The sequence below is a fragment of the Marmota flaviventris genome, chromosome 6 (genome assembly GCF_047511675.1).
Source record: "Marmota flaviventris isolate mMarFla1 chromosome 6, mMarFla1.hap1, whole genome shotgun sequence".
Classification (NCBI taxonomy): domain Eukaryota; kingdom Metazoa; phylum Chordata; class Mammalia; order Rodentia; family Sciuridae; genus Marmota; species Marmota flaviventris.
In genome coordinates this window covers 13559436-13572443 of record NC_092503.1, presented here as the reverse complement: position 1 = coordinate 13572443, position 13008 = coordinate 13559436, and the positions used below count along the sequence as shown (strand labels likewise).

Below are 13008 nucleotides of genomic sequence, written 5' to 3'. Positions count from 1 at the left end.
ATATTCTTGTCTTTGAAGGTAAAGATTCAAGATGCTGGCTTAATAATTCTTTACATGCTTTTAATAATGATAAAGAGAATGTTTTCCTCTGTAATCAAATTACTTTCTGCTAGAAGTGGCAAAATACACAGTGTCTTAAAGTTGAATTTTGGCATATTAAAAAATACTAATTATGTTTTAATGTCATTTAACAATGATATTAAGATGGTTGCTTTTTAACAATTTTTTAAAATATATGGGTAAAGGAAGCAATCTCGACCATTTCCCATTGTGGTATACCCATTTCTATTTTTTGTATATTCCTGTGCTGGTTTTACACATGCATAAATAATGGATATAAACTTTGGCATTTATTCTTTTCACTTAACACTGTGTCATACATATTTTTCCTTGTTTCCATAGTTTAAAAATAGTTGTCATCTGTCAATAATTCATTTTATGCTCTTAAAATCCCCCTCTTAGTAATTTTGAACCATTGTTTTCACTTTTTACTTTCATAGTGATTAACCCCAACTCCCTCATCTTCTCTAATGCTATAATTATGCTTTATATATTTGTGTTCTTTCAATTTTCTTCTAAAGACAGTAAGAGGTACTAACAGACAAAATTGCAACAAATCTAGTTTTGCAGATCTTAATAGGCTTAATTTGCAATTCTAGAACCAGGCAGTAATCTGGACAAAAAACGCTTCATAATACACCACCCCACCACATGGGTGGGTTATATTTACAGACAGCTAAAAGGAAGTGACATACAGAAAAGATAAATGAGGTACACATATAGGGCTTTTAGTTATACTCTTCTCTGTTTTGAACATAGTTTGAATAGCTGGCTGCTTGTGATTGACAGAAACACTGTGATTTGTTTCTAAAATAGCTTACTGTCTGTTTATATGTAAAGTTAGGTTTCAGTTCACTGTGTTCAGAGAAACCTTTAAGCCCAACTAATATGTATAGAGTCTGAATTAGATCAACCTTAACAGAATAATTTCAAAGCCATACATCTTATCACAAATCATTACTTAAATTTAAGAGTCTGAAATTCTGATTTTTTATCTTTAAAAGATTTGTTATTATTTTAAGAACTTATTCTAATTTTTAAATAAAAGTTATTCCCTTTATGTAAACTAGCAACACCTCTTCCCCTTGTTTACTATTATTAGGCAATAACCATGCACTTTAGTGATTTTGTTCTATAGTAGAAACATGATTTCAATGGTCCTCAAAGGGTGGTTTACTTCTTCCCAGGGTCCAAAATCCAAATAGCTTATCTTATATATAACTCAGATTAAGGAGTTCTGGATTGTATCTTTCTTGTTGTTTCATAGAAAGGATCTTGGGTAGGAAATGGAGAGATCACAGTTTCAAGAACACCAATTTTTTTCACATACAAATGACACATTCCTGATTGTCTTGGTTAGGAACTTTTTTTTCCCTTTCAGATCCATTGATATTGCAGTTGTAAAGAGGGTCAAGGAGCTCTGATTTTACTACATTGAAAGTGAACTTTCTATATATGAAGGCTTAAAGAATTTTTTTTTTACCTTTAAAGTTTAAGAATTTTACCTGTGTGTAAGTGCTAACTTCTTATGGTTCATTCATTTTTCCTGCAATAATGAAAGTGCTTTGAATATCCAATGATACTTGTTTTAGTTTGCATCATGACTTTGACTATCAAATATTTTTCATGTTCTGTTTTCTTCCTTAGTAATTCCTATTATTTGCACATTTGCTTTTAAAATTTTTTTATGTCAGAACTACCATTTTTACTCTCTTTATCAGCTTCTCCTATATTTTTTTGATATTTTTTCTTCTGTCATTTACCTTCATTTTAGAAGTGATTCTACATATTGCTTCTATTAGAAATTTAACTTGCTGCGTTTCAAAAATCTATTGAGATCTGAAATCTCTTCTCATAACTGTGATGTTTTTTTCTACTTCCCTGGAAATGGGTAATATTTTCATTCTAAAATACTGCATCTTATATACTGTCAGGATCAGATTCTTAAGCTGTAGTATTGAATCACAAATTAATTAGTAAAATGAATCTAAAGAGAAAGAAATTGATAAGTATATCTCCTAAATTCAAAATAGAACATCACACTTATTTACCTTCCATCACTACTTAATCACAAAGTATTTCTCCAACTTTTATGTTAGAACAGAGTAAATGGAAGAATTTCTTTTGACCAGCTAAACCATATTAGACTTCCAAATTCAGGAAGTAGAGAGAATATTGGATCACAGGGTTGATTCTGATTAATATTTAACTTTTACTCTGTGTACATGCATATAATCATATATAGATCCGACTGCTATTTGTAGAAATGTATGTGGGCAGTCTCTCTTTCATCCATTTTTTAGATTTAAATTATAAGCCTTTAATCTACCTTTCATAATTCAGAAAAGCACAATACAAAAAAGTCCCAGAATTTTTCTATTCTAAGATTCTTAACACAAGTTTACATTTTTTTGTTCTTTTTAGATATACATGACAGGAGAGTATATACAATATGTCTTTTATCCACTTTCAACTTGATTTTTCCTCTTCCTTTCCCTGTCCCAAGAATTTATCAATCCTCCACAGGGTAATGCTGACAACCTAGTATTATCAACCCATACTTTCTCCATATTTTCTTTTTAAAAATGGAATAGATTTTGCACACATATAAAATACCCAGTGGAAACCTGTCCAAGTGACATGACTTGTTTTTTTTTAATAGGCAGACAGTGTAAAGGTACACAATATAAAAATCATTTTATGCATGGGAGAGGTGTGTCCATATCTGAACATTACCTGTCATGTATTTATGAGCAAAGATTTTCTAAAAATTACGGGTCTGAAAATGTTAATGACTTGAAAAAAATCTTACTTTTACTTAATGAATATATTATTTGTAATTAAATAGGGTTTATATGGACCATTTCGGAGTTTGAAACTTATAAAAGGTGATACTTTTATTTTGTCATTTACAAACAAAATATTTTTCAAAAACAAAACATTTTTAAGACAAATAAAACCATGACATTTTTTAGAAGTAGTTCTGGCTCATTACAGTTAATGTTTCTATAATAATTATAAATAACCACATTTGATGTGATGAATATACTCTGTGGCAAAGCAAAGAAGCATTTAACTCCCTTAAGTTAATTGCATTTGTATAAATGGAATGGGCTTTGTCTAGGCTGTCTTTTAATGAACTAGATTTTATGTTCAAGAGTAAGCATAATCCCTTGGTTCAAGAACACTGAGATGAAAAGGGGGTTGTTTCTCCAAATTAGAGCTGAGTTTACTTTGTAGTTTTTGTTGATGAGCAGTGTGGGAAGCCATCCTGACACGTGACTGGGCGACTCCCGTTAAGGGTCTGAGGCTTCTGGCTGTGTCGGAATTTTCCCGGCCCTTTCCTGATGAGAGAACCCGTCCGTGTGGGGGTGTGACTGACCACTGACCCCAGGGGCCCAATCACTGACCCTGACCTTGGAGTGCAGTCCCCCCTCAACCTTCATTGGATGGAATTATCCCCTGAATTTCTTGTTCCCCAATAAAAGGCTACTCCCTGGCGTGTTCACTCTCTCTCTCTCCTGCTAGCCCTGAGTAATCCTTGCTGCCCTGCTGGGCGGTTAGAGGTCGGAGCCAGAGAGGGGAGCCGTCTCGGACCTAGCAATAGAAATAAGGTAACTGTGTCTGTGTGTTTTATTTCGATCTCTTCTAACTAACTTTATGCCTAGAACCTCATTAATGAAACCATTGCGCAGGCCGCGTGGTAGAATTGGCGCCCACGAGGGGGGCATTCTAGATTAGTTAGATTGAGTGGGAGCGCGCTATAAAGATAAGGATAAAGATAAAGATAAAGGAAGAGGTGACAATTTGGGTCACAAAAGTACCTGGAGCTATTGAAGGAAAGAGACGTTAAATTAATTAAAATGGGAAATTCAACTTCTACGGATAAGGAAATGTATCTGACTATTTTAGACAGTATAATTAATCAGAAAGGAAAACAGATAAAGAAAGCTCAGTTATTACAATTCTTAAAGATTGTAGGTGAATATTGTCCTTGGTTTTGTGAACAAGAGTCTCCAAATTTATCTACTTGGGAGAAATTAGGAAGAAAGTTACAAAAGGTTTATTTTTCTAATGAACTACCTGGAGGCATAGAAAGTATTCAGAAAACTTGGACAGCTCTAGAAATTTGTCTTTTTGAATATATGGGTCAAAGTTCGTGGCCCCCTGAAGACCTGTTAAAAGGCTTGCAAAGGGCTATTAAGTCTATTCAAATGGAAAATTCGCCTGAGGCTAAGTTAATTCCTTTTCCCTTAGGCCGTTTACAAACAAAGACGCTAAAAGCCAAACCTAAGGTTAGGAATGTGACTTTAAACTTGCAGGACTATACTAGCCCGCAGGGAGGTTCTAGGGATGGAGATCATAGAGGACAAACCTCCGAGATCTTAGAAAGCCCTCAGGAAGAGGTAGAGGATCTTCCTACAGAGGAAAATCCGGAAGAGATTCCTAGAGGGGCTCAGAGTTCTTCTCCGCCACGTGGTTTAGAAACCCAAATTCAAAATGACGATAGTACAGAGTCTGACCATGACTTGCAATCTGAGGGAGAAGAATCAGACATGGAAATTCAGGACTTACAGAGGAATCTTAACAGGCTGCGTTTAACACCGCCTGTCCAGACTATTCGAATTCGGCCGGTACCTGCTAAAAGGACAAAATTTAACAGGTGCGCTGGGTTAACAATGACTTTTCTTACCCCGTTCCAGCGAGGTATTAAGAAAGCACAGGAAGATGGGGAGGATACTAGCGGTTTTCAACTTTTTCCAGTTTTTGAGCAAGTTAATGAACAAGATCAGAGAGTTAGAGTTCATGCTGTAATCCCATTTAAAACCATTAAGGAACTAAAAAGTGCATGTGAGACGTATGGTCCCAATTCGCCTTTTGTACAGAGCCTGATAGAAAATATTTGCTCACAACCCCTTCCTCCTAGCGATTGGATTTCTTTAGCCAGATCTTGTCTGAGCGGGGGAGATTTCTTACTTTGGAGGACTTACTGGACTGATTTCTGTACTGAACAGGCAGAAAAGAACAAAAGACAGGATATAGAAACGCCAGTAGAAATGTTTCTAGGGACAGGTGAATTTACTGACCTAGAAAGACAGTTAAATTATGATTTTGTAGTGTACAATCAAATAACTGATTGTGCCAAACGGGCCTGGAGGCAGATTGTCTCCAAGGACCAGTCCAATTTAGTTCTTAGCAAAATCAGGCAAGGTGCGAGTGAACCTTACTCAGATTTCGTAGCCCGGTTGTACCAGGCTGCAAACAGGTCAATCGGGGACTCGGGAGCGAGTGAGTTCATTGTTAGGCAATTGGCATTCGAAAACGCAAATAAATACTGTCAGGATATTCTTAGACCGCACCGTAAAAAAGGGACAGTTTCTGAGTTTATTCGCTTATGTTCTGACATAGACTCTACTCATTTACAAACAGTGGCCCTAGCTGCAGCAATAAAAGAAACTTTGAAACCACAGGATTTAGTACGAAAACCCCGCGGAAAATGTTACATTTGCGGGAGAAATAATCATTTTGCGCGGGATTGTCGCATGCGCAATTCTAAGTTCAGGGCTCCATCTACTGGCGATAATAGATATTGCAGGACTCAACCCCACGTGGCGAGTCAAGATGGCGCGGATCAGCCCGCCTTCTCGCCATCATTTCCTCCTAGCGGGAGGACAAAAAACTTCCGGTCGGCCCCTCCCCGGGCCGAGCAACAATACGGGGAATTCGAGGAGAGGTCGCACAGTGTGACGTCACTGGCGCCGACCAGGACAGCCCGCGATTTTTATCGGAACATAGATCGCAGACAGTTTTCTTAGGACCTTCAAGGACAGTTGAATTAAATCCTGAGACAGGGCCAAAACAAATCCCTACTGGAATTTTCGGGCCGCTTCCAGATAATACTATAGGTTTAATTTTGGGACGCAATAACTTAAAGGGAGCCATTGAGGTGATACCCGGTGTGATAGATTCAAATTTTAAAGGACAGTTAAATGTTACTGTAAAGTCCAACTATGCCCTAAGGCTTACTCCTAAGGATACATTTGCCCAATTGATTTTATTGCCTTGTGACTCAGGGAGGCACGCACCAGTAGATTCAGTTTCTAGACCACCGGACAGAGTATACTGGTCGCAGCTAGTAAGACAAGAACGCCCCTTATTAGAGCTTAAAATTAATAATAAAAAGTTCCTCGGAATAGTAGACACAGGAGCTGATATATCTGTTTTTTCTAGTAGGTTCTGGCCTAGGAGCTGGCCTTTACATGTAGCACCAGCTAACCTAGAGGGAATAGGACAGGTTTCACAGCCTGCTCAAAGTGCCAACTATCTCCGTTGGGAAGATTCCGATGGGAACAGTGGAGTATTTAAGCCTTATGTGTTAGGGTCCTTACCAGCTAACCTATGGGGAAGAGATATTTTAGCCAAGATGGGATTATTATTAGTTACTCCAAACTCGATAAGGTCAGTTGAGGGAGTTAATCAGAGGTATTTTCCTGGAGATGATAAGGAGACCCTTCAGGAAGAGTATCTGCTTACAGACCAGTGTCCACGACAAAGATTAGTAAATGCTCCAAGCCAAAATTTTTACTAGGGGCCCTGAGTACTTCCCCGATCCCTAAGACAGCCGAAAAAATCACCTGGCTCACAGAGGAGCCTATATGGATTTCTCAGTGGCCCATCTCAGGGGAAAAGCTTAAAATAATTCATAGGTTAGTTGAGGAACAACTTCAGGCTGGTCATATTGAACCAACGCTTAGTCCTTGGAACACACCTATTTTTATTATTAAAAAAAGGTCAGGTAATTGGAGATTGCTACAGGACTTAAGGGCGATAAATCATGCAATTCGACCTATGGGATCATTACAGCCAGGACTTCCCTCCCCCACAGCCATCCCTTTAGACTATAGCTTGATGGTAATAGATTTAAAAGACTGTTTTTTCTCTATAAGGTTACATCCTGGAGATTGTGAGAGATTTGCCTTCACTGTCCCAGCAATTAATTTTAAGGAACCTGTTAAAAGATATTGCTGGAAAGTACTCCCCCAGGGAATGCGTAATAGTCCTACCCTGTGCCAAAAATATGTAGATCAGGCGATAGATCCCATAAGAAATAGCTTTCCTGATGCGTATATTATTCATTTTATGGATGATATATTATTGGCTCATGCTAATCCAGAGGTACTTTCAGAAATTTTTATTCAGTTAGAGACTTCACTTACAGCAATGGGTTTATGCATAGCCCCTCAAAAAATTCAAAAGGTGCCTCCTTTTCAATATCTAGGTCAGATAATTCAAGGACGTACAATCCGTCCTCAAAATCTTCAGATAAGAGTAAGGGAGTTACATACCCTTAATGATTTTCAAAAGCTTTTAGGAGATATAAATTGGCTGAGGCCATCTTTAAAACTAACTACTTCTAATTTAAGTCCCTTATTTCAGATATTACAAGGAAATCCCTCTCCAACCTCTCCACGTCAGCTAACCTTAGAGGCTAGAATGGCTTTAAGGAGAGTTGAACATGCAATTAAAAATGCCCAGCTTACTAGAGTTGATCCTAAAGAAATAGTGTATTTATTAATATTTCCAACTGAACATACCCCAACAGGAGCCATATGGCAAAGATTAGGAGTTATTGAGTGGATTTATTTATCCCACTCTCCTCAAAAGACATTAATTCCTTTTCATGATTCTATAGCTCAATTAGTAATTAAAGGTAGAACTAGGATTTTACAATTAATTGGATCTGAGCCTGATATCATAATTATTCCATTTTCTATTCAACAGACTAATTGGCTTTTTCAAACTTCTAGCTCATGGCAGATAGCTTTTGCTGATTTTCCTGGCCAGATAGATAGCCATTATCCTCGTGATAAGATTATACAATTTGCATCATTAACGTCACTTATTTTTCCAAAGATTGTACGTGCACATCCTATAGATGAAGCTTTATCAGTGTTCACGGATGGTTCTAACTCAGGTAAAGCAGGTTTTTATAGTCATGTTCACACAGAGGTAATACAAACTTCTTATACTTCTGCCCAAAGAGCAGAGATTCAAGCTCTGATTTGTGCCTTAAATTACTTTTCAAATGAGCCTATTAATATTTATTCTGACAGCTTATATGCAGTCGGAGTTACTAAAAATATTGAAACTTCAGTTATTGGGTATACTTCATCACAAGAGTTATTTGAGTTATTTCATAATTTACAAAAGACAGTGCTAATGCGAAAGTACCCATGTTTCATAGGGCACATACGGGCTCATACTAATCTTCCAGGACCCTTAGTTTCTGGTAATGACAAGATTGATAAATTAGTAGCTTTTTGTCAACAGATGTCTTCATATGACTGTGCACTAGCTTCCCATTCCTTACATCATCAAAATGCTTCTAGCTTACGTAAAAAATTTAATATTACTAGAGAACAAGCTCGTCAGATTGTAAGCCAATGCCCTAAGTGTGTTATTCACACTCCATCTCTGCCATCAGGGGTAAATCCCCGTGGATTAAAACCAAATCAAATATGGCAAATGGATGTAACTCATATTCCTCAATTTGGTAAGCAATGTTATGTACATGTCATAGTGGACACTTATTCTAGATTTATTTTTGCCACAGCACGTACTAAGGAAAATACTCAACATGTAATTTCTCATTGCCTAGCAGCTTTTTCTGTTTTAGGGTGCCCTATGCAGATTAAAACAGATAATGCTCCAGCTTATGTAAGCTCTTCTTTTCAACAATTTTGCCAAGAGTTTAAAATTAATCATAAAACAGGAATTCCTTATAACCCTCAAGGCCAAGCCATTGTGGAACGAGCTCATTTATCTATTAAGCTTCAATTACAAAAATTAAAGGGGGGGAATAGGTTTATGACTCCCCAAAATAGCCTTAATCATGCCTTGTTTGTTTTAAATTTTTTAAACTGTGACGCAGAAGGTCACACTGCTGCTGAGAGACAAATGTCTCCCTCAGTAACAGGCCCTTTAGGCAGAATTCTGTGGAAAGATTTACAGACTGGTCAGTGGAAGGGCCCAGACCCAGTGATAATGTGGGGTAGAGGTCATGCTTGTATTTTCCCAGAAGGTGCATTCCGTCCTATTTGGGTACCTGAACGTGCTATCAGACATGGAAGAGATAGAACCCAGATTCAAGCGACTGAGGATTGACCAGGAGGAGGCCCTATCCAGAAGGAGGAGATATCGGAAAAGGATGAAGAAAGACCAGATTGACCCAGCCGAAAAGCTGATTTCATGGGAAGACTTGAAGAAGCTAACAACCCAGGCTTCCCGAATACTTCGACACCTAGGAGAGAACAGGACCCCAGTGATGATGGTAGCAACAGTAATTGCCCTGTTGGGCTGTCAGGTAAAGGGGGATCAAGTAGACACTTACTGGACATATTTCCCAGATCCACCCCTGGTACACCCAGCTGTGTGGACTGGAGAATCTATTCCAGTATTTACTAGTGACTCATTCATGATGGGAGGATTTACAGATACCCATATTACTCCCAATCATGTGACTAGATTTAATTATTCTGGCTACAGTGCCCAATTACCTTTGTGTTGGTCACATGATAAACATGCCGGCTGTCTAAAAGTATCATTCGAAGAAAAGACAGCGATTGGTAGACATAGACTGACAAATAATTCTTTTTATGGGGACTTAAGACCTTATACTAGATCAGTAATTAAGATGGGACTTTCCCATAACAAGCCAGTCAATTCTGCAAAACCTCCACGGATGCCCCACTGTCCAAATAGTTCTACAATTGAGATTGGCACCTTTCCTAGATGGATGGATTGTGTAAATACCTTTCCTGTACAACATAAGGTGTCTAAAGATAGTGGGTATATTTTAGACTGGTCTCCAAAAATTGATAAAAGACAATTACGAAGAAATTCTGCTATGACACCTGCAGGATTTGTTAGTAATATTTTGACTTATAGTAAAGGAGGTGTTCAGAAAGATGTTTGGCGTTTAATTGCTGCCTCAGAATTCTTACATTTTACAGACAAACCTTTACCAAAATTTGTTGGCAAGAACTGTAAAGAGGGATCTTGCTATGGCTTACGAGCCTGTGTCCAATCTCCTTATGTTTTAATTATTGGAAATGTAAAAGTTAAATGGATAGATGACAGATATATTGTTACTTGTAATAAATGTAACCTAACCAATTGTATTACTAGATATAATGGAGGAAAAGGAGTGCTGATACTTCATCAGCCCTCTTTTGTTTTATTACCTGCTAATATTTCAGAGCCATGGTATGCTGATACTGGTTTACAAGTCTTACAGCAAATTCATGCCCAGTTAGCAAGACCAAAACGTGCTATTGGAGTTATAATTGTTGGTGTTTTGGCGCTAGTCTCCTTTATTGCCTCAACTGTCTCTGCGTCTCTGACATTGTCTCAAAATATTCAGCATGCCAAATTTCTTAATAATTTAGCTCAAAATACTTCCAAGGCTCTGCGTAATCAAGTAAATATTGATGAAAGGATTGAGACTAAATTAAACGCCTTAGAGGCGACTGTTATAGACATAGGTAATGAACTTTCAGCCTTAAAATTTAAGGAAAGGCTTAAGTGCCATGCCAATTATAAGTATGTTTGTGTTACAGCTGCCAAGTACAATGCTTCTCTCTGGGATTGGGAGAAGGTTAAAAACCATTTATTAGGTATTTGGCAAAATAGTAATAATAGCTTGGATATTCTGGAACTTCATCACCATATCCAAGACATTCAAAATAATAAAGCTGATTTTTCAGATCCTTCTTCTCTGGCAAACCAAATATTGAAGGAGTTAAATGGATTCAACCCTGGAAATATTCTTAAACACTCGGCCTGGTACATTATTGGATTATTCTCTTTGCTGTTAATTCTCTTTTGTGTTATAATTATAGGATGGCGAGTCTTCGGAACAAGAATACAGAAACTCCAAAGAGTGAACCGCCGCCTCATTTTTAAGAATAGAAAGGGGGAATATGTGGGAAGCCATCCTGACACGTGACTGGGCGACTCCCGTTAAGGGTCTGAGGCTTCTGGCTGTGTCGGAATTTTCCCGGCCCTTTCCTGATGAGAGAACCCGTCCGTGTGGGGGTGTGACTGACCACTGACCCCAGGGGCCCAATCACTGACCCTGACCTTGGAGTGCAGTCCCCCCTCAACCTTCATTGGATGGAATTATCCCCTGAATTTCTTGTTCCCCAATAAAAGGCTACTCCCTGGCGTGTTCACTCTCTCTCTCTCCTGCTAGCCCTGAGTAATCCTTGCTGCCCTGCTGGGCGGTTAGAGGTCGGAGCCAGAGAGGGGAGCCGTCTCGGACCTAGCAATAGAAATAAGGTAACTGTGTCTGTGTGTTTTATTTCGATCTCTTCTAACTAACTTTATGCCTAGAACCTCATTAATGAAACCATTGCGCAGGCCGCGTGGTAGAGAAGCTGCTGAATTGCTGAATTTTCAAATTTTCATTTGAAAATTCCACTTTCAAAATGAACATTTATCTTTGCCACCTACTTCAGGCAAGCTTTTTCAGTTTTTTTCAAACATGGATTTTCCCAGGAGTATAAATAGGTTTACCTAGTGATAATTCAATTCCATGTATGTTCCTTGTATGTTTTGAAATAAAAATTCATCTTAGATTCCCTTGGAAAATACATAAGATGTGTGTATAAATCTTGGCTTTAAGGAATTCGACTAGTTTGTGAAATAAATTGCATTCACTAGAAGTAATTAGAGAATATCATAGATTAATACTAATTATATATATTTTATGTATATAATCCTAATAGATGCCCATATTTGGGGTTCTTTTTCTATTTTTAAGGAGTCTTACAGATATTGTAAAGTTGTACCATCACCCTGCCATCTTCTCAGAATTGATCAGTATGTGTCAAATAAGCAATTTTGAGTATTTGAGGGCAGTTTCATGGAAGAAAGGATTTTTAAATATGTTCCAAAGGATGGGCAGAGTTTACATATTTGAGAATTAATCTGATGATTTAAATTGTTGAACTTGCTATAATTATAATAAGATACATTCCATGCATATATAATCCTATCAAAATGGATTCTACAGTCGTGTATAACTAAAAATAACCAATAAAAAAGGCACAAATATGTCTTTTTTGAAATCATGAATATATTTGGGCCACATTTTAATCTGGTTCTTTTTTTCTTCCATTTATCGTTTCCTGATACAATACTTAGGTAATAGATGCATAGCTTTGATTTCAAAGCAGAAAGGAGTAGGGACACTGGCTCTCTGCCAACTCAACAAGCCTAGAGATCTTTTTCATCTTCTACAAGAAGCGCTCAGGGAATTTTGGACATTAGATTTTGAGCCCCAGGGTTTCATTCTATGTCCCTTTCCCTGTGATTCCCCAGCTCTCCAGTGTTGGCCTCGGCTCTCTGCACAGCCTCTCTCAGGGAACATGCAGCTTTCTGGGGCCTTAACACTGCATCCGTAGCACGCTAGGCTACCATACTTAGTGTCTATATGAATGATAAAGCTTTACATTAAAAACTTTCATACAATTTAACCCAGATACCAACCTGCTTTGAAAGTGGTCCAGATAATGAATCCATTTTCCTACTTTCTAAAACCATTTTGGGGGCTAGGGTTAGGGTCCAGTTTATAACCTAGAGGAAGGTTGTGGTTACTTAGTAGAAATATGGAATAATTTACCAGTGATTATTTCTAAGCAGCATTCCCCTGTACTAGCTGAGATTTTGCCAATCATAAAGTCTCAACTTCAAAATGCCCTGGGTCTTTATAAAGAGTAAGATTTAGTACTCATACAACATGCTAATAATTTCTATAATAAACATTATCATAAATATATTTGCTCTGATTCCATCATTGTAATGAGCATTTTGTTTTCATTTTTAGTTTTATATCATTTAAAAGCATTTTATCTTATAATTACTATAATGATTTATTATCACCAA

At 37.5% G+C, this 13008-nt stretch overlaps 1 protein-coding gene across 3 annotated transcripts; it reads left to right on the top strand.

Annotated features, from left to right (window-relative positions):
• Positions 1-3321: 3321 nt before the first annotated feature.
• LOC139706014 (uncharacterized) lies at positions 3322-11399 on the top strand. Of its 3 annotated transcripts, none has more exons than XM_071612896.1 (3): positions 3322-4723; positions 9140-9424; positions 10962-11399. In XM_071612896.1, the coding sequence occupies exons 2-3, from the start codon at positions 9185-9187 to the stop codon at positions 11004-11006; spliced, it is 285 nt and encodes a 94-aa protein (XP_071468997.1). In that variant the 5' UTR covers positions 3322-4723; positions 9140-9184; the 3' UTR covers positions 11007-11399. The 3 variants fall into 2 exon arrangements, 2 of the variants coding, with proteins under 2 accessions (XP_071468997.1, XP_071468996.1); XM_071612895.1 differs by lacking the exon at positions 10962-11399 and having other exon boundaries at positions 9140-9658.
• Positions 11400-13008: the final 1609 nt, after the last annotated feature.